Source organism: Cyanistes caeruleus, chromosome 17 (genome assembly GCF_971803275.1).
Source record: "Cyanistes caeruleus chromosome 17, bCyaCae1.hap1.1, whole genome shotgun sequence".
In the NCBI taxonomy this organism is placed as follows: domain Eukaryota; kingdom Metazoa; phylum Chordata; class Aves; order Passeriformes; family Paridae; genus Cyanistes; species Cyanistes caeruleus.
Window position 1 is genome coordinate 11,749,473 of NC_141717.1, and position 25,035 is coordinate 11,774,507.

Consider the following 25,035-nt stretch of genomic DNA (forward strand, 5'->3'; position numbering starts at 1 on the left):
AACAAAGATCACGGAGAATTCATAAGTGGTTTTGACTGAAAGAGAATAATCAAGTGCTACCGTTGTTGGAAAGAGGACAGTGAACTGGCATCTGACACCCAGTATAATTTGTTGTTTGAGGCTTTGTCTTACCTTGAATGGCAGTAAGTTGGTAGAAACTTAGTGAAGCCCTACTTGTCTTTGGAAGAAGTTGTTAGCTTGCTTTTTCTTTTTTTTTTTTCACCTTGTCATCGGAGTCTCTGGATTTCCCAAGAGGATCCTTTGTGAAATAGGTTAATGAAAAGAGAAACCTCAGACTTGGTTCTCATTCAGTCCCCAACATCGACATCCGTGACCTTACTGAGCCAGAAAGGGTGTCAGTGAAATGCTTCCTGAAGGCTCGTTCCCCCTGCCAGATCCACGTGTTTTGGAAGGGAGCAGGGAGTTTCCTTCAAGTGATTTTCCAACAAGTAGAGTTTGGATGACACTTAGTGTTACCTCATTTCTCCTCCATTCCCTCCCTATCTCCAAACAGGCAGATCGATGTCCTGTGTATCAGTACCAGTTATTGACTCCCACAGCAGAAGCTGAGGAAGAGAAAGATGTTATGGTCATTTCCTGGTCCTCTCATGTTCTCCAGCTCACAGACATTGGACACTTTCCCAGACCTTACAGGTGCCTCCAAAAACAGGCAAAATGGAGACTCCTGGCACTGTTGGGGCTTTAAATGAAAACTTTAATGAAAAAGGCCAGTTGACTTGAAAATGCCCAAATGCTTCCAGTCTTTAAAACAGCTCCAGAGCTCCGTAACATTCCTGGCTAGATAGGAACACCCTCTGGCTGCCCTTGACACCCCTCCGGGGAAATCAGACCTGTCTCACTGAAGGGGACGGAGGTCGAACTTTGTTCCTGGGGTCTTCTTGCTGTTGGAATGAGTTGAGAAACATATCTTTATGTGGCACTTCCCTTGTGGCCAAGTATTTCTTTTTTTTCCAGTTCTTGGAAGGGTGCCAAAGGCTTGTCCAAGTGATTGCTAGTTTAGTGCTGGTAGGCACTTAAATCTCTGGTCACTCGATAAAGAACAAGAGGCCTGGGTGTTGTTAAAGCTGTTGATACCATAGCCATGGTAGGTAATCCATATTGGATATCCATAAGGACCACGTGGAAATATTTAAAGAGAGAGAAATATATATATAAATATATAATTATATACATTTTATCGTACAGATTTTTCGTAAAAAAGAAAAAAAATAATTTTTTTTCCAAGTTTGATACTGTAAATCTTTATTAAAAGAAATTGCCAGTCCAGGGCTCCCTGGGTGGTGACCTGGAGGGGAATGAAATGTCCTGGCTAAACTTCCACAGAGGGATCAGAATTGCAAGGTAACGTGGAGGGAGGAATGACCCGAAAGCTGTTGATCGCGTTGGAGACCCAGCTCCTCCACCCTCCTCCCTGGAGGGCCCTCCAGCTTGGGGTTGTCGCGTTGCATTCCTCTGGGGTTCGGTTTGTTTCTGTTGTGTTTTATTGTTTTGTTTTGTTTTTTTTTCTCTCCGTCCTGCACTTGCCAGCCTGACACCCAGGGCGAGCGCGGCGTGGGGAGCGGGCGGTGAGGGACGCGTCCCCGCAGCCGCGCCACCCGCGCATCTCTGCTGCAGTACTTCGGATGCTGGGGCTCCCTTCTCTGCCCCTCTTAGCTTGTCCCCCTGACCCTGCTGAGGAGGAGCAGGGGCTCTGATTTTTGGGTGCTGGGATCCTCTCCCCTGGGCCTGGCCTTTCTTTGGTTGCTCCCCATCCTCAGTGAGACGTGGGAACCGAGGGCTGGGCGGGAGGCAGGAGAAGAAAGCGTCGCGCAGGGACCGGGAAGGGACACCTCTGTTCTCGTAGACGTGTTTGCTGTGCTCTCTGTCGGGAGTGGGGAACCTTGCCCTCCAGGGCAGCTCCAGATCCCTTGGAAACAAGGCAGTGTCTCTGCTCCTGCCCAACTCCAGCGTCTGCCGGGAGGAGACCGCAAAGTGCAGAGACCTGGGTGCCACGGCAGCTCCGGGACGGCGGGGAGGGACGAGGCGAGCTGTGCCACGGGATGGCTCAGACCCGGGGAGGAGGAGAAGGTGGCAGTTTTTTCTCTCTCGAATCATTTAAACTTCATTGTCATGATTGTTTTTATTTAAAAAAAAAAAGAAAAAAGAAAAAAAGGAAAAAACAAAAAGAAAAAAAAAAGAAACAAAACAAAACGAAAAACTTTTGTAATGTGGATTTGTTTTCCTTCGTCTGTATTTCAGTCTGCTGGGGTGTTTCTGTAGATGGTGGATACTTGCTTTCATTTTTTTAATGATAGAAGTCTTCTGTTTTAAGTTGTTTTTTATCACCAGCTCATTCTATCCTCTGTGGTTACTCAGTAATTTCATTTCAATATTTATTTTTGTGCTGCTTTTTTATTATAAAATAAATTATTGATATACCAAGCAATGTGGATTCCTGTTTGTAAGGCGAATAGCCCTGTGTATGTGTCCATTACTTCTCTTGACAGCCACAACGTAATTTATTGCTGTAAATTTAGCTGCAGTGACTGGTTTTTTTGTACCTTTCCAATAAAGCATTTTCTGGTTTCAGACTTGCCCTGGTCTATGGTCAGCGTTTTGGAGCCTGAACTGATCTTCAGTGGAGTGTTTTCCTCGGGTTTTTTTGCTGCCTGTCCCCAGTGCAGCACCCGGCTGGCTGTGGCACTGCGGTGAGCGATGTTTTTTGGAGGCAGGCTGGGCTAAGGCGAGTGGGATGGCAGCTTGGGCTTTTGCAATCATCTGACCCACCCTCCTGGAGCCCGTCTCAGCCTTGCTGTGGTGCTTTCTTGGGACACTTGGAATGCGCTCCAGGGATAGCTCTTGTCCGAGCTGCTTGTCAGGTCGATCCCGTGCTCAGACCGCGTGTGTTCCTAACCCAGGGGCTCTGTCTTTGTGCACAACCAGTGGGTGTCTGTGTTAGCACAAGCTGGACTGACAGCTCAGCAGGCACCTGCCTGCAGTCGTGATGCTGAGCAAAGCCAGTTGTGGCTCGGAGACACTGTGACCTGTCTTGAAGTGCTGGAGAGAAACACTCCTCTCTCTTCCTTTGGGTTGTGAAACACGGTTCCCCTGTGTGACTGCTTGTGAATAAACTGCTTTAACCCCTTATATCAATACTTCATCTTTTTGCTTTTCCCTGGTGGGGCTTTTAAAAAGGTGGTACCTTGTGCCAGTGAGCTTTCAGGGGTTGTGTTGGCTTTAGTTTCCTATTTCAAGTGGTCGAATTTCTTGAGGGAACAGCTGAAGGGGTAAAACACTTGGCCTGTGTTGAGGCAGTAGGCTGGAGACAGATGGGTGTGTTGGCCAAAGCTGGAATTAAGAGGTAGGGCAAAGTGGAGAGGAGCAGGGCTGAAAGGCTTTGTGTGTCAGCAGGTAATGGATGGTCATTAGCTGGGGCCAGGCAGGCTTGGCTGAGCAGGTACCTGGGTGAAGCCTGGGGGTGCTGGCAGTCTGTGCTGAGCAAAAAAAGCATTATCAGCTGCTTTGGCTCCTGCCTGGAGTCACTGCAGTGAGGAGCTGGTGACAATGGAGGGGACAGGGAGGTGGGCCAGTGTGACTCTTGGAGGGATGGAGGAGCACTGGTTCAGGAGGAAAAGGGCATCAGGAGTGGGTCAGGTGAAGGTTCAGAAGTGAAAGGAGTTCACCATGCATAGAGGAGAAGCATAAAACGTCTGTGTGAACGGGTGGGGTAAAAGCACAAATCCTGCTCTCTGGTGCAGGTCTGGCACTCTGGTGCCTGTCAGCAGCTGGGCCCAGGGACTTGTTGGTGAGTGCTAGCACCCAAAAAAAGAAGTGTCTGCCTCTGACAGGGTGCTGTGCAGTGAGCAGCCGTGCGTGAGAACTGCCTTTGCTGTGGTGCCAGCGGCTGCCTTCCTTCCCCTCTGCTTTCAGGGAGGTCAGCCTGAGCTCCTACAAATGTAGTGGCAGGGCATGCCCTGTGCCGATCGTCCCTGACATGAGTGGGGTGTAAACCTGCCTGATCTAAGCCCAAAAAGCACCAGGAGATCCAACAGCTGCAGCTCAGCCTTGTCCTTGGGGAAATCCCGAGGACAAGCGACAACGGGAAAACAAATCTGCCGACCACCGGAGCCTGCTGCTGGCAGTGAGAGAAGCCTGTTCCTCCCAGGCTGCCTGCTGGCGTGGCTCCAGGCACAGCAGGCTCCTGTGTAGGTCACCCGTGCGCTCGCCGCCAGCTTTCCCCGTGTCCTTGTTGAGGAGGTGGAGGAGACGCATTAGCAGAGACCGCGTCCAGCCTACACCACCGTTGGCATTTCTATTCCCCGTGGATGCCTTTTGACAGCCTGAGGGTTTGAGGGCTGTGACAGTGCCCAGCCTGAGCTGTCAGCTCTTGCCTCTCTCCCCTCTCCAAGGAAAAGGACGAGCAGGAGGCCCAGCTCGCGCCGGCTGGAGCAGCGAGGGTGTCTGCTGTTGCCGTCGCGGCAGCCAGCTGGTGTCCAGCCCAGCACGGCTCCTTCAGGCTGGTATCACACTGCTGACTTGCATGAGTCACAGCTGACTTTTTTTTTTTTTTTCTTTCCCCCCCTTGTTTGGCTTGCAAGAAAGATCTGTTTTACATATAATACAGTAATCAGGGCTTGACATAAATAGGCAAATGTTATTGTCTGCAGTGGGAATTGCACCTGCTGGCAGAGCAATGGAGGCAGCCCATTATGCACCGGAGTCGATCATTTGTGCAATGAAGTACAACCACGGTTCTTGCTGTGTTCTTGTGCAAGTCTTTATCTCAGTGGCTGTGAGTGCGCCAGCAGATGTGCCATCATCACCTTTGCAGTCTGTCCTCGCCCCAGGAGCCAGAGCAGCCTCTGTTCCTGCAGCTGTGGCCATCCTCTCCCAGAGGGGTGAACACCAAGATGTTTAGCTGAGATATCCCTGCTTTGGTGCTGGCTGCGTTACAAAGCCAAGCAGCCTTGTCCCTGAGTACTGAGGCTGCACTTTCTATGCAGGACAGTGTTCTCCCAGGATGTGCAGGATCCTGGATGAATGTCTGGATGTGCAGAGCATCTGGCTCTTGTTTATGGAGCGTATTGCAGGAAAAGTGTCAGCAATCTCACTGGTTGAGCAGGTATGAGCAGTGCTCCTCCAGACCAGAAGGACTTGCAGGACTGGCTGAACTATAGGTTGCTCATGTGGAATCTGAGCTATAGCATAGTAAGATTTCTCCAATAATAATAATAAACAGAGCTTGTCTTGTTGGTGCTGGAGTCTGGGCTTAGTTTACCTAAACCAGATCCAGCACCTCTGAACCACTGTGTCCACAGCTTAGGCGAGGGTTGGAAGAGGTGCTGTGCAGGGAGAGGAAGCAGGAGACACGCACGTTCTTTGTGGAGTCAAAAAGATGAGCACAAATCCTGTAGGAATGCCAAAATGTGCAGGATGCTGCGTGTGCAGGTATTTCTGCTGGGCCAGCATTGAGGGGCAGGGAGGACGTTAAGCTTAAGAGCATCAGCATTATAGCAGGAACAGGCAGATCGTGGGCTTTGCTTGCTGAGCTCAGTGAAAATGCTTGCTTGCTCTGTGCTAGAAATTGCTGTTTATTAGAAAAAAAAATAAATAATTTTGTGTTGTGATTTACATTTTGCAGCTTAAGAACAGGAGAAAAAAAAAAATCCAAATTCTACAAGTTATGTTTAAAAGGGCACCAAGCCTTATCCATCGGTTTGTTTGCCACATGACTTCAAATCTGAGGCTGTAGATTTGCCTTCATCCTTCCACTAGCTAGCTACCATCCCAGACAACAGCCCTACCAGTGCCTGAGTTCATTCCCAGGGATCATCTCATTAACAGGAGAATAGAAATTAGACTATTAATTGGGGGAGAAAGGAGAAGTCTTAACAGAAGGATGTGAGCTCGCCATCACTGATATGAGGAGCATCCCTCCATACATAGTCTTCCCTTGCCTGTGGTCTTGCCCCACATGGCAACGTCCCTTCGCACCTCTCTGTCCTCACCATGGTCACCCAGCTGGGCTCAGCTCCTGCTTGCCTTTCCACAGGTCAGGCAAAGCCCAGGGACGGGGAATAGTGAAGGGTTAGGAGGAACAGACAGTTCCCAGTAAGTGAATTCCTACCCCCACCAGTCACAGTCTGATTCTCTAATAAAGATTCTGATAAGGAGGCTGGAATCCCTTTTAACTTCTGATCCGTTCAGAGATAAGCTGGTTTAGACATAAACAAGCACTTCTGTCACCGGCAGCTCTCAGAAAATGCAGCTGCAGACCTCTGGTTAGTCCCAGTGAGGTCCTGCCACACTCCCGGGGGAGTTACTTGGACAGCTGCATCCACATCTGGAGGGAGAAGAGGATGACTTACTCTTTCTCCATGGTGAAGGTCTTTTGCACATCTCTATAAGCTTTGCTGTGAGGAGAGGAGGAAAGATGTAAAAATAAGGAATGACGTCTTTCAACCTTTACCAGGTTTTCAGGTGAAGTGAAGTCACCTTCCTGGGCTGGTTTTCTCCACAGAGCCCTTGGAGATCATTTTTTACTCAAATTGGGAGAAACTAGAGCAGAACTGTGCTGAGAAAAGCATTTCTCTCAGGCCTCAGCACTGCGTGGAGGTAAGAGGAGGGCGAGGGCAGCTGGTCTCTCCTGCACCCCGGCTCCCCTCCCTGCCTGGCATCCCCCAGCATTGGCACAGGGCTGGCAGAGAGACAGCAGCAGTGGGGCAGCAAAGGCCAGGCTGCAACACAGAGTCCAACACAGCTCCATCCATGACAACAGAAGCTGGCACTATTTGACTTAACCTTTTCTGGGTTATTGCATCTTCCCTTTGAGAGACTGGCTTTTTGGATAGAGTTCCTGGCTTCTCAGTACTCTGATTAGCCCAGGCTGTCTCAGCCTCAAGACACCTCCCCTTTGCATGGGTTACAACCTCTTCAGTGTCAGTGTCTCTTTTGATACCTCCTACAGCTCCTCATCTGACAGGATTAGCATTCTCTTTTCAATGTTTTTGCTCTTCCTGCTGCTCTGTCCATCCATCTTGGAGGCCACGTGCCCATTCTCCCCTGGCGCTTTGCGCTCTGCCTCCTGCATCGACTGCTGGGTGTAGTGCTGGTACGTGGGGGAGAAGTTGTGGATGGCATCCTGCACGATGTCCTGGGGGCTGATGGTCTCCTTCAGCCCACTCGAGATGCTCTGCATTGGGGCAAGGTTTGCTGCAAAACAGGAGATCAGGAGTGTGATGGGATAGCATCAATGAGCCTAAGTGATCCAAGATAGTTTTCCTTAGAAATTCAAGATCAGTGGCTCATTGTGGGCCACGTCAGTTTGCGGTTCCAAGTTCCAAAGAGAAGGAAGGCAATCCCAGCTCCATGTTCCAAAGAGGATAGATCCTCTCCAACAGCACGTGGAGAATACTACCATCCCCTAATCCTGCCCAGCCACATCAAGGTCTCCTTACCTGCCCCCTTGTTTTAGCTTTTGGGTGTCATGAGGGAAGAGGGAGAAGAAATGCATGGAGCACAGGATAAAGAAATTCCTCTTGTAGCTTTCAGCATCCCATTGTTAATGGGATACAAATAAAATAAGGGAGGTTTCCTCTTTCCTTAGTCATTGAAGAAAGGAAGAAGCAAGGAAGAGTTACCTGTTGAGTTTTCCTTCTTCTCCCTGTACACCTGGCAGGTGAATGCGTAGCGCAGGGCAATAGAAGCGAAGAACATTTCAATGCAGATGATGAAGTTCTGGTAGCCAGCAGCCACTGTCCCAGCTCCCACCTCCTTCCCATCGATGATCTGAACTTCAGGGATCACCCCACATTTCTCCAGGATTGCCAGCAGTGTTCCTGTATGGGGGAAGGGAGGGGGATCAGTTCTGCTCCTGGACCCCTGATCCAGGTGGGGCTATGGGAGGAGAAGTGCTTGGCATCCATGGTGAGACCCACCTTGCCAGAAGGAGAGGAAGATGACAGCCTTGATGGTGATGAACTTGAGCACCGGCTCAAATGGGCGAAGCAGGTCCATGGTGGCAAAGTAGAAGAGGAAAAGGGCATAAAGGGCCAGGCTGACGGAGAAGTTGTAGATGATAGTGATGTAGAGATACCCACTGTGGACGCTGCAGGCAGAGAGAGAGAGAGAGCTGCTGCTCTGGGCTGTGGGGAGCAAAGCAAGGGCAACTGGGGGCAAAGAGAGATCAAATGGGGAAGGGGAGGGTGCATTGTTTTGCTTTGGGGGAGAACACAGCCCAGGAGGGGGAGGGGGACAGAGGTAGCAGCTTCTCCTCTGTTGGTGGGACCTCTTTTTATTTATTATTTTTATTATGGCTCACAAGAGTTTTGTCCCTGTATTGTTTGGGGGCAGCAAGTCTCTGGCACTTTGGGCTCACAGTGCTCTCACTGTCCATGGAGCAGCTTCCTGGGAGACTGGCAGGACACACTGATGGAGCAGGGATCCATCCTCTCCCATTCACCTCCCCCCAGCCCCACCCAGCATCCTCACTTGAAGTCTCCATCGTGGTACTTCCCGAACGCCTGCAGGATGATGGTGACGATTGCCATGAGGGGTTTCACAATGCAGAACTGCAGTGTGGCCTGCACAGGGGAGACACACGGTGTACCACGGGCAGCAGCACATCCCACTCCCCACATCCCACCCCTCTGCTCCAGACACACACACACACAGGAGAGAGCAGTGCTGTGGGGTGAAATATGAACCAGCACAAGATCTGCAGATGAGGGAGTAGGGCTTTCAGAAGGCAGCTCTCGAAAGGCAGCGCAGCCAGTCCAAGGTGGGGGACCAGAGGGCTTGGGGACAGATGTGTGACAGGATTCAGCCCACAGTGCAGTCCTGGAGAGTGAGCCAGCATCCAGGCTAACCTGGGACTGGACAGAGATGGCAATCTGAGCTCTGCAGTGGGAGGAGACCCTGACTCAGCAGTGAGTCAGATGCAAGGACATTGAGCAGCCTTGCTGCTGGCCAGGTGCCAGTGAGCTGGTGACCTGCCTCCCTCAGAGGAAAAAAGCTTCCAAATTCAGCATCTTAAGAGAATAATGAAGCTAAGCCCCCTTGGCAGGGCACTGGGATAGGAACCTGCCACCCTGAGAGCCCTCATCTAAGGGAAGTGGAGTCAATGCTCCCCATCGGGTACCCACCTGCTTGCAGAAGCGCAGGAACCCGATGGAGTAGGACATACCCTGAAGGCAGCAGGTCCCATAAAAGCAGTTGGACCTGGAAGATGAAGACAAGGGGATGCCATTGGGGGTGCTGGGTGGGAAAAGTGGGTGGAGAAGGAACTCACAGGATGCTGGGACTTACGCAATGGGCTTCCCCCGGATCTCTGTCATGATGGTGCTCTCCCCTCCAAGGTACTCGAAGCACAGGCTCAGGAAGCTGTAAATCACAAAAGCTGCCAAAGCAAGGGCAGACATGATCAGCAGGACTGATGGAAGTCCTGGAGGAGGTTGTTTCATCTTGCATTCCTTCCTGCTCAGGTGTTTCCTCATCCAGCCTGGCACTGCATCAAGATTTGGGATGCTGGTGGGTGGGAGCCCAGTGAGAGGAGCAGCAGGTCAAATCCATCCGACCTCCAAGTGGAGTCGGATACATCACACTGTGTGCACAGAGTTCATTACTGATGAAGAAGCTCCTCTGGGCGCACACAGTCTATCCAGGGACCATCTGCATGGAAGTACCTCAAAATTGCTGAGGGGCAGCACACATGGCTGCTGGCTAGCAAGGAGCAGGTCTTGAACAGTTTTTTTGGACATCCCCACCACTTATTTTTTATATACTCCAAACCTGAAGTAATGCAAATACCCACACATCTTAGTTCCTGAGGAAGAGAGTTCCAAGGTACAAAACCAGCCATAATCCTGACAAATTTCCCTTGCACTTCAACACACCCCAACTCCCCAATTTCTTGGGCACATGTGCCTCATGTTTTAGTGCCTCGTGTGGGCTGCAGATCTACCCCATAGGCAGCCAGAAAACCTCTTCTCCAGGACTGTGGTGGTGGTGTCCCTCCAAGCCTGTGTCTGAAAGGCACGAGCTCATGTTTGCCTGTGGGACATCCCCTCCCTGCTGCCAACAGAGAAGGAAGGGGAAAACTTCTGCATGGAGGAAGGGAGAGTGGGAAGTGAAAGCGATGAAGATTTGCCACTTCACAGTCCAAGATGCCCCAGAGACAGGTAAACACAATGAGAGCCCCACTTTGCCTTCAGCCTCCCTGCTGAGCAGATGCAGTGCTCACCTTCATAGCAGTCACGCACCGAGTCGAAGTAGACGTAGTACTGGTGGCTGCCGAGGAGGAGGAGGCTGAGCCAGGAGTCGAAGGCATAGACAGGCACAATGAAGAGGATGCGGATGATGTAGCGCTGCTCCTTGGGGATGGTGTAATTCTTGAGGTGTGTGTAGATCTGCAAAGTGCCCAGCATGCAGAGTTGTGGCTGCCACAGGTCAGGATGGGAACTAGAGGTGCCCCCAAACCCACAGGGGTGCTGTGTTAAGCCTCCTCTCTGGGGTAAGAGCTCTGCCAGCTTTTCACCACAGACCTATCACAGTGAGCACACACAACAGGCTCCGTCCCAGTCCCTGGGCCAATCCTTTGCATGAAGGCATGTGGAAATCAGGTTCCTTCCCTAGGCTGTGTGAGGAATGTGCCCTCCCCTGTGCAGCCCCATCCCAGTGCTTGGAGACAGCAGCTTTTCCCCAAGGCTGCCTTCAGCAGCATAGACCCACACAGCCCCCTAAACCATGCCCACTCAGGGTATGCCTCAAGGCAGCTGGTGCTGTGCACCCCAAACACCCCAAATGCCCCACTGGGTGTTGCCTCTGGGCAGTGCCAATGCCCTGCAGCCTCTCCTGGCTCTGGCAACCACCTGGGGAGAGCGTGGGCAAAGTCCACCCTTATGAGCTGCCAGCACCAGGCTCCTGACAGCAGGGATATCGCCTCTGAGCAGCAACAGGAAGAAATACTTATCCGGACCTGAGTGATTTGCAATGGGCTTGGTGGCAATCCATAGTTTTGCTCTAACCCTGTTTGTCAACCCCTGTGCTGAGCCCCATCTCTGCTGCAGCCCATACCTGGTGAAAGGTGACAATGAGTGCTGACCACACGAAGATGCCAGAGATGACCTGTGCCGCTGTCGTGGTCAGGAAAAGCTGCTGGCCATCCTTGGAGTTGTTGTGGGCAGCCGTGAGCAGGGCAACAGCTGAGAATGGGGGGGCTGAGGCCAGCCTGGCTGCTGTGCCAGGTGCCACGGGAGAGGGCACAGCACGTGTGGCATTATTCATCTGCAGGGAGGGAGAAGAAAGGGGAGTGGTGCAGGAAGGCAGGAGCGAGGTAAGCTGGTGACGGGAAAGGTCCCAGCAGATTTCCCAGCCCACACAGCATGTACAAACCTCATGTAAGGTTTATCTCCTCCCCAGGGTTTTTCCAGGGTGTCCCTCGCCCAAACCAGCCCCTTTGCCATGATTTGGTCTGCTTATCCCAGCAGGAAAATGCAAATACCCTTCAAAAGCAGACCCTCTTTTCCCTGAGGAGGTCTGTGCAGTTCCCATGTCTCCCAAAAGACACACTTCTACTTCCCAGCTTTGCTCCTTGCTTTCTTAGGAATCACTCCCACTTGAAAGGGAATGATCTGTGCATACTTGAACCCCTGTAAGGTCACATTTGTGGCTCAGGATGCTTTTCCATCAGAAACCAGAGACTTAAGGGTTAAACCAATCCCTCACCCAGGATAATAAAGGGTCCCTTACCAACAAGCCATTAGGACACTTGTGTTGTCCTCCTTGGGAGCCCAGAAAACACCAGGTCCCCCCCAAATTTGGTTCCTTTCATCATGTGTGGCCTGCTTGGGGCAAAGCCAGGGGCTGCCCAAGAAATCAGACATTTGGTGTCACCCACATTCTTCACCCAGCTATTTCGGGATTGTGGGGGTGTCAGTGTGCCAGTAGTGCCAACCCCGAGACCTGAAGGACAGCCAGCGGTCCCTCCTGCACCCAAATTAAGCACAAGGGAGCAAGCCTGCCGTGCCAGAGGCAGGGCTGCTGCCCTTTGGGGATGCTGGAGTGCTATGGCATGTCCCTGCTCGGTGTGTGCTCCTCAAAGCCGGCTGCCCCAAGGCACTGAGCATTCCTGGTGCAGAGGGTGGCTGGGCATATGGACACCGTGTACCCTGTGGCTCCTGACAGCAAGGGCCAACCTAATAATAAGCAATTATTTATAGGGCAGCTTCATATCTCAAGGCCAACAGATGATAAACTGCCATGTTTGGGTTCACTTTCTGCTAATCTATGGAAAGCTGCTTTTTCCTCAAGTATAACAATAGCGGTTTAAAAAACCGACAACCTGCTAGCTGAACTCTACCAATACAGATGCTTCTCAGTTCATTGTTAATAAACAAATATTTTAGCTGCTGGGTAACTATTGCCTGGGGTAAAACAGTAAGCATGAACTGGAGAGAAGCATAAAAATATCTGCCATAGATAAGAGTGGTAAGGAATGACCAATTAAACACTGAAAACAAACCAAAGCAAGAGCTGACCCTGCGGCTCCCTGTTCTGCCCTCTCACCGAACCCCAACCTCACAGGAGAGCAAACTCAGCTGGTGTCAGATCAACAGCCCTAAAAATACCTTTCCCCGGCTCCGCCTGGCAGCAGTGGTGTGTAAGCGGAGATGCCCGGGTGGCAGCTGGCGAGGCCCCAGGAGCTCACCCTGGAGTACCCGCGCCGCCAGCGGGGCCGACAGTGTTACACAGCAGCAGGGAACCGTGTTCTTCCTCCCTGCCACCGTCCTGCCGACCCCGGCCAGCAGGAAAAAGGATCCTGGGAAAGCCGGGGCGGGATCTGGTCTTTGGACAGACTTGGATGCTGCCAGACCTGCCTTGTAAACATTAACAGGAGGATGGAGATAGCTGGTGGCACGGGGAGGGAGATGAGAGTCCGGCTCTGCCCCGTTCCCCAATCACTCGTCACTCTTTCTGGAGCCTGCCCTGCTGCTGGCTGGGGCTAAATGACTGGATTTGGCCACGCTTTGCCTCTGCCAGAGCATCATAACAGAGCAGGATGGAAGCTCACTCTTTCTAGCTGTGTTTTTTCTAGTCACTTTTCTAGTAATCCAGCTTAGTCCCCAGGACATGGCAGAGAGCTGTGCTCTTCACTAGATCCATTTAATCTGTTTTCAACCTAGTGCTGTGCCATAAATGCTTGGCCCAAGACATCCCATCTCCTATCAACTTTCCCAGCCTGTGTGTGAGCACGGTGGCATCAACAGCCAGTCCTGGCAGCCTCCCTGACATTGTCACACTCTGAACATGGCAGAGCAAGTCATTAAAAGCAAAAGCCTCGGTGCCGCTCGGAGACAGGGCTCCCAGCTCTACAGGTAATTAGATCCCGGCCATGCAAGGTAGTCAGGCTTTTCAATGCAGTTAGAGAGCCATTTGCTTCCAAAACAAAGGCAGCAAGGAGACACCGGGAATAATATCAGCTGCAAATTTCAGCTCCTCCAAGGGACTGAGCCATATCCAATCTGTCTGTTTTCAGACACCTTGCAGGTACCTGCCATACTGTGTGTACCTGTTACACACTCCCTGGGATATTAGAGATGCTAAGTGAGAACTGAGAAGATAAACTGAGCAGTGAAGCTTGTGTTCAGGCAGGCCACCTGCAAATGGGGTTTTTCACCTTGTCAGGGATTCCCCTCCATCTGCAGGCTGCCCGAGCTCAGAATCCCAGCTCACATCCCTCCCTGTGTCCTGCAGCACCTAGGAAAAATCCCCATCTCAGCGGCAGCCTCTTGTGGGGTGAAGTAAGTCAGAAGGGAAAGGAAGCATCTCCCCAGCAGTGTCTCAGATCCCTGACCCACATCCCGGGGAGGGGAGCATCCATGCTTAGCCTCACCAGAGCAGGAGACTTGCCTTTCCCCCTGATTGCTTTCCGATAAGGTCAGGACACTCGGGTTATTTATGGGACCAGCCTCTCCACACCACCATCAGGCCACTCAGGAGGAAGGACCTACAGCACACAGCTACAAATCGCGGCAGGGCAGCATCGAGCCCTCCTTGAAACCCATCTGGAGGAGTGGATGACGCAGGCACAGAGCTCTTAGAGGAGGCTCTGCCCTCCCAGCGACTCCCACAGGTGCTCAGAACCAATGGCTGGGTCAACGCTTATTTTTGGGGTTTCCCCCAGCTGCTGTGCACCCCCCAGGGCCCCACTCACCCTTTAGGGCTCCTCCGGGAGGGAATCTGGCTGCCGTGCACCTGCCTCTGCATCCCCCGTGCCCTCCTCCACCTGCACCGCTGGAGACTCCTCCTCCGGCCACCCTCCCAGCCCTGCCCGCCTGCTGGCCGCGGGCCCTGCCACTGCCCCAGTTACGCTGCCTGCTCCCCGGGTCTCACCAGCGTCCCACTCTCCCTGTCAGCACCCCACTTTTCCCACCAGCGTCCCACTCTCCCTGCCAGCCCCCCACTGGCCCCGCCGGAGCCCCGCTTACCTTACCAGTGCGCCCTGGCTGTGCCCGGCTCACCCTGCCAGCGCCCTCCCTGCGCCCCGGGCCCCGCGGGAGCTGGAGCAGCAGGTCGGGCTTTGTCTCCGGCAGAAAAGTAACCCAACTTACCTTTCCAGTCCGCCGCGCTCGGCACCCACGCCCGGAAAGCAAACACGGATGGAAAACAGCAGTGCTGCCCGACGCCGCTGCCCCGCACCCAGCACACGTCCTGCGGCCGAGGGCAAGAGCTCCACCGGGGTGGCAGAGGCAGCCTTCCCAGCAATTGGGAATTAATCCCTACCTGGAGGAGAGCGGTGACTAAAAGGCAGGCAGCTGGTGGCACCTCGTGCCTGTTGTTTGGGCAGGCCTTCCCTTTGGTTTACTGCGCAGCAGAGAGGAGCAAAGTCGAAGGACCAATTGCTCGTGCTCTAATTTATCGCACATGGAAAAGCAGCAAGGTAAGTCTGTCCTGGCTCCGAGCATTAAATCAGAGAGGTTTCCACGTCCTTTCCTCACCCACCGCCCCGTGCAGACCTGGTGGCACACACACAGCCAGGAAATGAAAGTGCTTAACTTGTACCTGGCTTTTAGGCAGTAACACTCAGCTCTTTGGGGCACAGCAGTGGTATGCCACTGTATCAGCACAGTGGAAGATGCAATTTCCATCCAATTTGCTAATTCATGTATGTCTTCTACAAGATGCTGGAGCTCTGGACACAGTAAGAGCATCAGTTTTGTGTCAGGAGAGAATCCCTACTAGCAAACCAAGATTGACAATAACAAATTCCACATGCTTCTCTCAGCCTTCCTAGACAAAAAAAAAAAGGGAAGTGTAGAAGAGGAAAAATTTATAGTTCTGACAGATGCGAATCTTTGATTCTTGGAAGCAGTTTGGAAAATTATTTTTAGATGAAGTTTCTTGTCAAGGGCAGCTGGAAGCCTGCAGTGTTTGAATGTATTTTTAAAGAAGAGTTTCATTTCTCATAATCCCTTTAAATGCTGTAAATAACCCTTACTTCAGAGAAAAGAGTCCTTTCGAAATCCATTTTCTTCTTTTCTACTTCTAGGGGATTTTTTAGCAACAGAAAAGCCCTGGCAGCTGGATCACCATGGGGCAGGCACCGGCTCTGCGCTGATTCTGCTGTACCAACTGGTCTTAGCACAACTCCTCCCTGCCCAGACTCCAAGACCTGGCCTCCGTCTGTGCTGTCAAGTTCATAAGTGACAAAAGTGTCTAACAGCTCACTTAAAAATTTACTACTTGTTCTTGTTTATTACAAGAGGTAAAAACAAATGTGCTTTCCAAGTAAAAAGGCAAGTTTGGCTATTAATCTTTGAATCAGCTCATACAACTTAATCTGACACTTTTTGTAAATTACTTGGCAGAAACAACCCTGTGTAGCCCCTTAAACCCTCTGTCCCCACATCTCCAAGACAGATGCTCACCACAGGTGATCAGCTTATGGATGCTGTTTCTCCCATGTGCTGGTAACATGTAATCCATTGACAGAGATTATTTTCTTACAACTATTTTGGGTTCCTGTCTTCCACCCTGACATCAGCTTTCATGAAATTTGCCGAGCATCATTATCTGCCTCTCTTTAAAATCAGCGTGAAAGCACAAAATTAATTCAGCCTACATCCAGAAAGGAATGGACATAAGGACAAAAGCAGCCATCTAGGACTCATTTCCTTAAAAAAAGGCAAGAATATCTTTCTCATTATACAACTGTTGATTCTTTTACCAAGGCTTGTATTTCAACTAAGTGATTCTCACAGAGCAAAAAAGAAAACAGGTAAAATTTTATTTGACAATGTTTCTTTTATTCCCTCTGCACTGGGTGTTCCCCCTTTGCGGTACAGCAGAGCTTGGCATCTGCTGCTGCTCGGGACACATGTGCAAAGCCAAGTCCTTTCCCAAATAAATGACCCACCCAACACGATAAAAGTAGCACTTCTCTCCTATGTTGAGACAATTGCTCTCGTCTCACCACTGTCTATATGGACTTGCAAACCTGTCCCAGTAACAAAACCCACAAACGTTCTACACAGTAGAGAAAAATTCATGAAATTCCTCAGGACGTCCAAAACCACCACAAAGACATTCCATCATTTTCATTTCTAGTCCTTTTAAATAGGTGGTGATGAGTCATGGACTCAAGATCATTTCCTTGAATCCAGATGGCACAACTTCACCACACTTGGCAACTTCGGATCACTTCTCGTAGAGCCTGTATTCCTTCCATGGTCTTGTCCTTTAAAGCCATGGCGAGGAGAACAGGTTTGTTCCCAGCTTCCTGCGACACGAATGCCACCAGGTTTTTGGCACAAACATGAACGAGGGGCTGAAAAGCAAAGGGATACAGATGCACATTACTACAGACGGGAGAACCCTCCTGCAGGAGTTAGGAGAGGAAGAGTCCTGGAGTGACACAGAGAACCCGTTGATCCTGGACTCAGTCTGAACTCGATACTCGCTGAGCAGTTCCAACGTGGTCAGCAAAGGCAAGCCATGGGATAGGGAACTCTAGAAAGCACTTTCTCAACCAGCTTAAAAGGGAAGAGTTTGGTACCAAGAGTGTGCCAGCCACCCACACTACCCTGAAACAACTTTTCTGGAGCTGTACTTGAATTGAGTACAGTACTGTCTGGAAAACTTGGAAACTCAGTATGCATAATCTTCCCTTCCATAATCCTCCCACCTGAACTATGGCACCAGTGTTAAATTATATGAAACACTGTGGATCCAAATGCCTTTATTTCCTTCACAGACAGGTTTTTAAAGCATTTTGCAAGTACAGTTTTTTTGTTTAAAAACTTGTTTTTAAGAGGGGATGCTCCACTGACAAGCTCTGGAAAAAAGCTGTTATTTTTGTAATTCCTAGAGACCCCCCAAATGGTGTTATACGCACAGTTTTTGTATGTCTGGTGTTACAGACATGTTGCTTTTTATTTTAATAGAATAATGAAAACCAGAAATAAGTCATGAGGCTGAAGGAAGCAAAAAAAAGGATATAACCTTTTCCATCAGGTTTCTTTAACAAGAAAAGATCAGAACAGCAATGACTATTTTACCTGGAAGACACCTACAACAACACCTAGTCCAACTGCCTGATCAACTCAGAGCTGACCAGGTTAGAAAATTATTCAGAGGACTGTCCAAATGGCTCTTAAATACTGACAGGCTCAGAGCATCAACCACCTCAAGCCTGTTCCAGTATCTGACCACCCTCTTGGTGAAGAGGTGTTTTCTAATGTACAGTCTCAACCTCACCCAGCAGAGCTTCGAACCACCCAGCTTGTCTAGGTTTCATTTACACCCACAGATGTCTATCTGTCAGAAGGATGAGATTGCTTGATTTTAGCTGCTGTTTGGAAGTGTGTAACATCCCAAAGAAGGGTGTTAACAGTGACAAACAGGAAAGCAGCAAACTAGTGAGTCTTTTCTTGAAGTTTAAAGATCAGTTAAGTTAGCTAAAATTATTTTAAAATAGAATGGAACAAAATAAACATAGCACTTCCCATTTCTAAATAAAACACAAAATAAGCTTGGGAGTAGAGGTGGTCAGCATTAGCAGATATCAAAGCAGAGAAAGCATATCTCCCATTCAAAATGGGAATGCTATTGCTCAAGAGAAAGAACTCCACAAGGGGAAATCCTGATAGAATCAGGAACTTGTGTTGCTACATCTTTTCTAGTTAAAGCTTGCAAGTAATATGTGATAACTTCAACCCTAATGGAAAGCCTCATAATCTTGTAGCTCTGTAACTTTCTGTTTTAATGTTTGACCATGCTTTGTGAAACATATTTGCTTCTGCTTTCTCTCTAGCTTTGTGAAATGGTCGATTAAAACCTCATTTTGTTGAAGCAAAACAAATTAAACTTTATCAAGGGAAGGTGCTGGCAGGCAAACTTGGGAGCGGGCAACTAAAGTCCATTATGGGGATGGCATAGACTGGGGCGGATAGGGGTGGGAAAACATACCTGAAAAATAAAACATATTCATTGGAACAGAAACCCAAAAAGGTTATCAATGGCAGCATGTTTAATCTTGCAACCCTTAAATCAACAGAGCTTATCAAACTTTCCATAAACATGCAGAAGCAACCCATATCCTGTAGGACACAAAACAACAGATCGCCAAAACGTTCATGGTTAAACTTTTATGTCCAAGAGCAGACCAGTGCACATACTTTTCTGATGAGCCCCTCTTTCCTCATTTTAAAATTAATCTTATCACTGTTCAAACACTGCTTAACTGCTGTGATTCATCAACTCCCTGGCAACTTGCACGGCCCCACCTACTACATTTCCCCCTTATCCTTGCTGCCTCTGCGCTTCGCATCCGCTCTCACCTCATCCTTGCCCAGCAGCACCTTCGTGGTGAGCGAGGGCCTGCCCACGTTGTCAGCGATGGTGTTGGGGTCCACGTAGACGATGGTGCCCATCTTGCCGTACTGTGTGACCACCACGAGGACCGAGTTGGAGAAGGCCGTGCACACCACCTCGGTCGGCACGCCGTGCACCACCGCCTCTCGCTGCTTGGACGTCACGATGGGACCCGCTTCCATCGCTTCCGACACAGAACAAAACGACAACAGCATGACCAGCGTTAGATTAAAAACGTGCGCTGCGGGCTACAAAAAGACCGAATCCTTCCCATAATTTGAAATACCCGCGGTTAAGTTAATTTCAGTGCAAACCCGCACCCCTGACTGGGGGGCACTTCGCAGCCCCGCAGCGATGGCATCACTACCCCCGCATGGCCCCGCTGCCTCTGACAGGGGCCCCACTAACGAGGGGGAAACCTCCAGCCCTACTTTCCACCCCGGCTCCACCAGGCTTTTCCTGAGAGAGAAATCGAGACACGGAGACAGCGAGGCAGCCATCCCCCATCCCGCCAGGCCGCGGCCCTCACCGCCCCTACCCTCGCCAGCCCCGCCGCGCCGCCGCTCTCCGCCCAGGCCCGCCCCGCCGTGGCGGAAGCGGCGCCTTTCTTTTCCCTTCCCTCCTCCCTCCCTCCCGCAGCCGGCGGGAGGCGATGGCGCAGGGCTGCCCTCACGGCCTGTCCCCTCCCCTTCCCTCAGAGCCGCCGCCATTACCCGCGCGCGGCACGGCGCCATCTCCGCCCCCCCCCCCCCCCCCCCCCCCCCGAACTCTCCTCACGGTCCCTGGGCGGCCCCGGACGGAGCTGGCGCAGCCGGGCCCTTCTCCAGGGATGAACCCCTTCCCCAGGGATGAACCCCTTCTCCAGGGATGAGCCCCTTCCCCAGGGATGAACCCCTTCTCCAGGGATGAACCCCTTCTCCAGGGATGAACCCCTTCCACCAGTGCGCTGTCCGTGCCCGGTTTCTCCCCGTTTCACGCCGGGTTTCAGGGCAGGACCCCCCGTGCGCCATGAGGGGGTGGCATGTGAGGGGACAGGTGACTGTGGGGGCCCTAGAAGGGCTGTGAATATTGTTTATCCCTCCGTTTCACCACGGGATATGTTTGCTCCCACTACTGAGTGATGTTAGGCCACACCATAAGTTCCCGAGTGTGCTTTCCCATCTAAATAAAAGCGGCTTATGAAGGGGGCATGTGTAAAGGACGCAACTTTTTAGATAGGCAGACAGAGATAGGACAAAGTGAATGCTTTTAAACTCAAAGAGAATAAATTATATTGTCTATTAGGAAGAGCTTCCCTATGAGGGTGGTGAGGCCCTGGCACATGGTGCCCAGGGAAGCTGTGGCTGCCCCATCCCTGGGGGTGTCCAAGGCCAGGTGGGACAGGGCTCAGAGCAACCTGGGATAGTGGAAGGTGTCCCTGCCATGGCAGGGTGAAATGAGATGATCTTTAATGTCCTTTCCAACCCAAACCATTCTGTCATTCTGTGAAAACAAGGCTGGTTTTGGTCACAGAAGTGGCCTTGCCATTAGCCAAGCAAGCGTTGGCAGATGCCCAACGTAGCTGTAGTGGGGGATGAAATAAAGACATCTGTGTGAGGAGAGTGAAATCAAATGTGTCTGTGCCAGGTGCAAACATTAATTTCTATTAATTATACCCAGTTAATACAGTCAAAACCCGCATTCCCATGTTTTATCTCTACCAGCATCCTCACCACACCCCAAATATCCTGGCCATGGTACAGCAATAGCTACCTGACCTGTGAGTTGTCTGTTCAGGTAACATCTCTGAAGGACCTCATGAATACTTCTTTTGTTTGTTTTGCATTAAAAGTTACCAAAAGTTGACTACAGGAGGAGCACATAGACTTTGTGCTGAGAATCCTTTAAGGTACCGTTAGAGAGCAGCAGAGGTCCATGGAAAAGCTTTTAATTCAGCAGGTTATTTTTGTGGTTAATTCAAACAGAGAGACTCGATACCTTTTTGGTACTCTTTGCAGTCTGGCAAATAGTCTGTTTTCCAGCACTGAATAAACAGCATTCTTCTTTCTTGCTTACCACAATCACTCGAGGCTTTGCCTGTTTGACAGAGATAATAGCAGCTATTGTCAGTAAAACCTCCTGACTCATAAAGAAGTTTATTCCTGCTCTGCTTTCTCCAGAGAGTTACTTTACTTCAGGACACAAAGGGCTGGATTCTTCCTGCCGTCCTTGCCAGACTTCATTTTATTTTTTACATGACAGGAGAACAAAGGGAGTCCACTGTAGTTCAGATTTACATGGAAACACCATTCTTTGCTGTTTTACATTAGTTTGGGACAAATAAAAAGTTGTCTTTCACAGTTTCAGTCAATTGGATGTCTCATTTTGGCATGTAGCTGAGGTGGGATATAGCAAGCTGAAGTAACTGAACACTGAATCCTCATCACTGAAAGTGAAGACATTGAAGAAATGAACCGAGGAGTAGACTCCTGCTGTCTCTGTGACTGAGGCAGGGGATGGGGATTTGAGAATCCACACCAGGACAGGTAATGGGACCTTTCCTGAGGGGGTCTGACTGCCTGTCATCTGCTTCCGAGCATTTCTATCTGAGTTCTGCATCCATACTCATCCTCCTGATTTCTGTAACACTGTTCCTCCATAGATCCCTGATCACATTGCAAACATTATTACGTTTAGCTTCATAAACTGTCTTCTATCATAATAGATTGTTAATATAACCCATTTTACATTTCAAGTGAAATAAAGAATCAAAGACCAGTAGCAGTTTCAGAGCCATCAAATCCTCAGCTGGAGATTTCACAGGATTTCAGGATCCCCTCTTCCATTCCCATGCACTTGCTTCTGAAGAAGCATAAGGCGTGGATGTCACTATCTCAGTTATAAAAGAAAATCAATGACTGTGCAGTCCCATACTTTGACAAGCAAAACTACTCCTAATATTGTAGCTTAATACCTTTCTTATTATTTATTCAAGCAGTTTCGTATGCTTTTCTATTTAAACTGCTTAAGTGTCTCTGTGTGTGTAGGCTGGAAGGAGGCTGCTTTTATATTAGTCTTTGCATTTATCTGGACTGACTTTATAAGAGCAAATGTGTAAGATCCACGAAGCATCAGAAATTTTCCCACTACTCTTGAACATAGACACACAGTGTTTCAGGACACCCATTAATAATCCCTGCTCTGGGGAGTGCCTCACTATCAAAGTGCTGGGTTGGTTTATTAGTTTACAGGTTATTACTTCTGTAGTTTAGATTTCTCTCTTGTATCTTTTATGATGCAGGATATAGACTGTGAGCTGGAACCTCAGGTGCAGCTGGACTCTGGGCTGCACAGCCAAGGAGAGAGGAAAGGAATTAGTTTGCTCCCTGATGCAGGAGCTGCTTGGGAATTATTCTGACCCTTGTTATAAATCAGGTACATGAAGTGGAGCTGCCTGTGAGTACATTCCTCGGGCCAGATAATATTGGAACGCTCCTCTTCCCCTTATTACTGTCACAGCAAGGTCGGGGATGTGGGTGGTGCGGGGTTGTGTGAGGGCTCTCTCTATGGGGCCATTGTAAAAGGAGAGTAGAAAGAACTACAGAAATTCACCTCCTGTATTTCTTCTTTCAGGCCATCCCCACTACATTTAATTAGCCTGGAAGAGACTGTGTTCAGAAAATAATAGTGAATCAAGGCCCTGGGGGAGGCAGGGAGAGGAGCGCACCTGGGGCTGTTTAGCCCCAGCAGTTGGGTCTCCCTGGCTGGCGCTCTGCAGTCAGCGGAGAGAGGCTTTGGCTTTTGGTGCAGAGTGGAAACACGGCTTTGAACCCAACTGTCAGGAGTCACCCCTGCTGCACCTGGAGTTGGTTGGTTTATCTCTGGGATACTGGAGCTCCTCCTGGTATAGGTATTTATACAACCACAGCCCAGCTGCTTCTGCACATGAGCAGAAATGGGACATCAAGTGTGCAGAGGAGCCTGAGGTTAGAGCGTGAGCCACTGAGGAGTTCAGATGTGTCCAGGATTAGGTGATACCTGAACAGCATCTCACAGTTAAAGCTCTGAGGCTCTCTGTTTACATGCTCATATTTTTAAGAAGATGAGGGGATTCTGGCTCTTTTGTGCATTGGTCTCTTTTCTGTGCTCCCTAGGATAACAGGATTATCAGTTCTTAGTCTGAGAGACAATTCAAAGAGGTTTGCTTTGTTCTGAAGTTGTCCCCATAGTTCTTATTGTATGGAACATCTCTTATTTCATTGATTGTGGGAGAGGAAGGCTCAGCCAATCTACCAGGCATTGCAGAACCACTCCAACCTATTTTGTTGTTGATGAAGTTTTGTTTTTTTTACCCAGCGTAGAATTCAGCCAGCAAAAAACCCAGTCTTAGAAGAAAAAACAAACAACACTTAAATCCAAATTGTTCCCTTTCTGAGTGAGCTGCACTGAGCTGTACATCTGAAATAGAAGTGCTGGATGTGTTTACAAGCCTGGGACTGTCAGGCCATGCTATTGTTTTGGTTTCTTGCACTTGCAGCTTAGTAAGGAAGCAATATGGGAATGTTCATTAATGTTTGTGTCAATAGTAACAGCCCACATATGAGCACTAGCAGATTTTCCTGAGAAAGCTCAATGCACAGGGTAGGATTTAAAAACATGGCAGTAAGCCAGCATGCCCTGGCTGGGCCTGGAAACATCTAGGTAGCAATTTGACTGGTGGAAGTTTTTTTTAGTCAGATTTAGCGACCTATAAATAGAGGAGTACTCCAGCCCTTGTAGGACTTTTTATGCTGTGTCATTGGTGTTTTCTGAGCTGCTCTGCAGGCTGGGGGAGGAGGATTACAGATCCATGGGGCTGAGAGGAGAAAGTAGCAACCTTGATCCTGGGGGAGAATTTTGGGAAGGGGCTCCTGCTGAAGTTGCAGAGCCTGGCAAGAGTGAATCAAGTCACACCTGCAGAAAGACTTTACTGAAAACAGTTTCTGGGGTGCTCAATTCAAACAGCAGTAGTTTTCATATGTTCAGTACCCTTAAAACCAGCACATCTTAAATTTCTTTGCAAAAATTTCTCCAGAAATTATTTCAACAACCACTAAAATGAAAATTACATTCTGGAAATGGGTGAGATACACTTCCAGAAACACTCCAGACTACCTAAGAGCACTAAAAGAGCTCCAACTACCTAAAAGAGTCAGGATTACATCATGCAACCAACCTGGTGCTGTCTGATGATAATTTTATCCTCGATATTTATCATGAGATAACAGCTGGCTGTTCTGGGCACTGTAGGCAGGGGGTATGGAACAGACAGAGTCATCACGAGGCAAGATTGAGTTTGAGTACTGTTTACATAATTTTCATTTGTCAAATAACAGCCCTTCATAGATCACAACCATGACAGCGCCTGTGGATGGTATCATCCATCAGAAGATCTACTCTGTGAGCAGCAGGAGCTTTGTACTGCTGCAGTGGCCAAAGGAATTATTTCCATGGATCAGTAAAGACAGCAGCAATTGCCTTAAAGCTCACTATAGTTTATGTAGGAGATTTTCAGGTGCTTGTGGTGGTCTGTCAGATGGAAGACAACATGCAAATGGAGTGGATTGTACAGTAATATTTTACTGTGGCATAGCTTCTAAGAGTAAAACTCATAGCCCTCTGCTCCTGAGAAGTGTGAAAGCACAGAAAATAACTCCATGGCTCTTGCAGAAGTAATGAGAATGTGAGAGTATTAGTATGATGCTAATAGTATAGTCAGTCCTATAAATCACTTAATTGTGACAGCAAATTAAATAGTGTTGTTGTCTAGAATTCATCCACAGTTAAAATGATATATCTTGATGAGACAAACGCCTTCTGTGCTGCCAGTAATAAATTAGATCCTCTTTCAAGTGAGAAAACAATTAAAAACTTGGTTGAAAAGGGCATACTTTCTCTGTGGCCACTGATCCCTCAAACTCTGGAAATAATAAAGTGGTTCTAATAGTTGTTCATTGTTACACAGTTGAAAGAGGAAAAATCCATTGCCTCGTTATGTTCAAGACAGTTATGAAATTACATTGGGAATATTTGAAAATGTAAGAGGCATCTAATCAAATGGTTTCAACTTTGACAATGTGTCATCATTTGCAGTTCATAATGCTGCTGTTAACTTTTGGAGATATCAGTCAGTGCACACAGTGGAAA

At 49.3% G+C, this 25,035-nt stretch overlaps 2 protein-coding genes and 1 long non-coding RNA gene across 6 annotated transcripts; 1 reads left to right on the forward strand and 2 right to left on the reverse strand.

Annotated features, from left to right (window-relative positions):
- Positions 1-5,573: 5,573 nt before the first annotated feature.
- Positions 5,574-14,368, reverse strand: TMEM184A (transmembrane protein 184A). 2 transcript variants are annotated; one of them, XM_086854901.1, is made up of 10 exons: positions 14,213-14,331; positions 11,074-11,283; positions 10,241-10,406; positions 9,307-9,397; positions 9,144-9,219; positions 8,491-8,582; positions 7,938-8,107; positions 7,641-7,838; positions 6,959-7,212; positions 5,574-6,413 (listed from the first exon to the last, which is right to left on the reverse strand). In XM_086854901.1, exons 2-9 carry the CDS (start codon positions 11,281-11,283, stop codon positions 6,962-6,964), a joined length of 1,254 nt encoding a protein of 417 aa, XP_086711027.1. In that variant the 5' UTR covers positions 14,213-14,331; the 3' UTR covers positions 5,574-6,413; positions 6,959-6,961. The 2 variants fall into 2 exon arrangements, with proteins under 2 accessions (XP_086711027.1, XP_023792568.2); XM_023936800.2 differs by having other exon boundaries at positions 5,574-7,212; positions 14,213-14,368.
- LOC147650061 (uncharacterized) lies at positions 14,299-18,358 on the forward strand. The gene is made up of 2 exons (XR_015277470.1): positions 14,299-14,938; positions 15,548-18,358. It is a non-coding gene; the product is annotated as an uncharacterized LOC147650061 (long non-coding RNA).
- PSMG3 (proteasome assembly chaperone 3) lies at positions 16,283-19,615 on the reverse strand. 3 transcript variants are annotated; one of them, XM_086854905.1, is made up of 3 exons: positions 19,584-19,615; positions 18,837-19,054; positions 16,283-16,825 (listed from the first exon to the last, which is right to left on the reverse strand). In XM_086854905.1, the coding sequence occupies exons 2-3, from the start codon at positions 19,050-19,052 to the stop codon at positions 16,673-16,675; spliced, it is 369 nt and encodes a 122-aa protein (XP_086711031.1). In that variant the 5' UTR covers positions 19,053-19,054; positions 19,584-19,615; the 3' UTR covers positions 16,283-16,672. The 3 variants fall into 3 exon arrangements, with proteins under 3 accessions (XP_086711031.1, XP_086711030.1, XP_023792572.1); XM_086854904.1 differs by lacking the exon at positions 19,584-19,615 and adding an exon at positions 19,409-19,579; XM_023936804.2 differs by lacking the exon at positions 19,584-19,615 and adding an exon at positions 19,302-19,420.
- Between the last annotated feature and the right edge of the window lie 5,420 nt (positions 19,616-25,035).

What these genes read in the sequence shown, in the direction of transcription:
- PSMG3 (XM_023936804.2), bottom strand. Translation starts at nt 19,377, where the DNA reads ATGGGGGATGGCTGCCTCGCTGTCTCCGTGTCTCGATTTCTCTCTCAG. An exon ending in TGGTGGAGCCGGGGTGGAAA is followed by an intron (nt 19,055 to 19,301) that starts GTAGGGCTGGAG and finishes CTGTGTCGGAAG; the next exon opens with CGATGGAAGCGGGTCCCATC. An exon ending in TGCTGCTGGGCAAGGATGAG is followed by an intron (nt 16,826 to 18,836) that starts GTGAGAGCGGAT and finishes TTTGCTTTTCAG; the next exon opens with CCCCTCGTTCATGTTTGTGC.
- TMEM184A (XM_023936800.2), bottom strand. Translation starts at nt 11,283, where the DNA reads ATGAATAATGCCACACGTGCTGTGCCCTCTCCCGTGGCACCTGGCACA. An exon ending in GGTGCGTGACTGCTATGAAG is followed by an intron (nt 9,398 to 10,240) that starts GTGAGCACTGCA and finishes TTGCTTTGGCAG; the next exon opens with CTTTTGTGATTTACAGCTTC. An exon ending in TCCTGCGCTTCTGCAAGCAG is followed by an intron (nt 8,583 to 9,143) that starts GTGGGTACCCGA and finishes TCCCCTGTGCAG; the next exon opens with GCCACACTGCAGTTCTGCAT.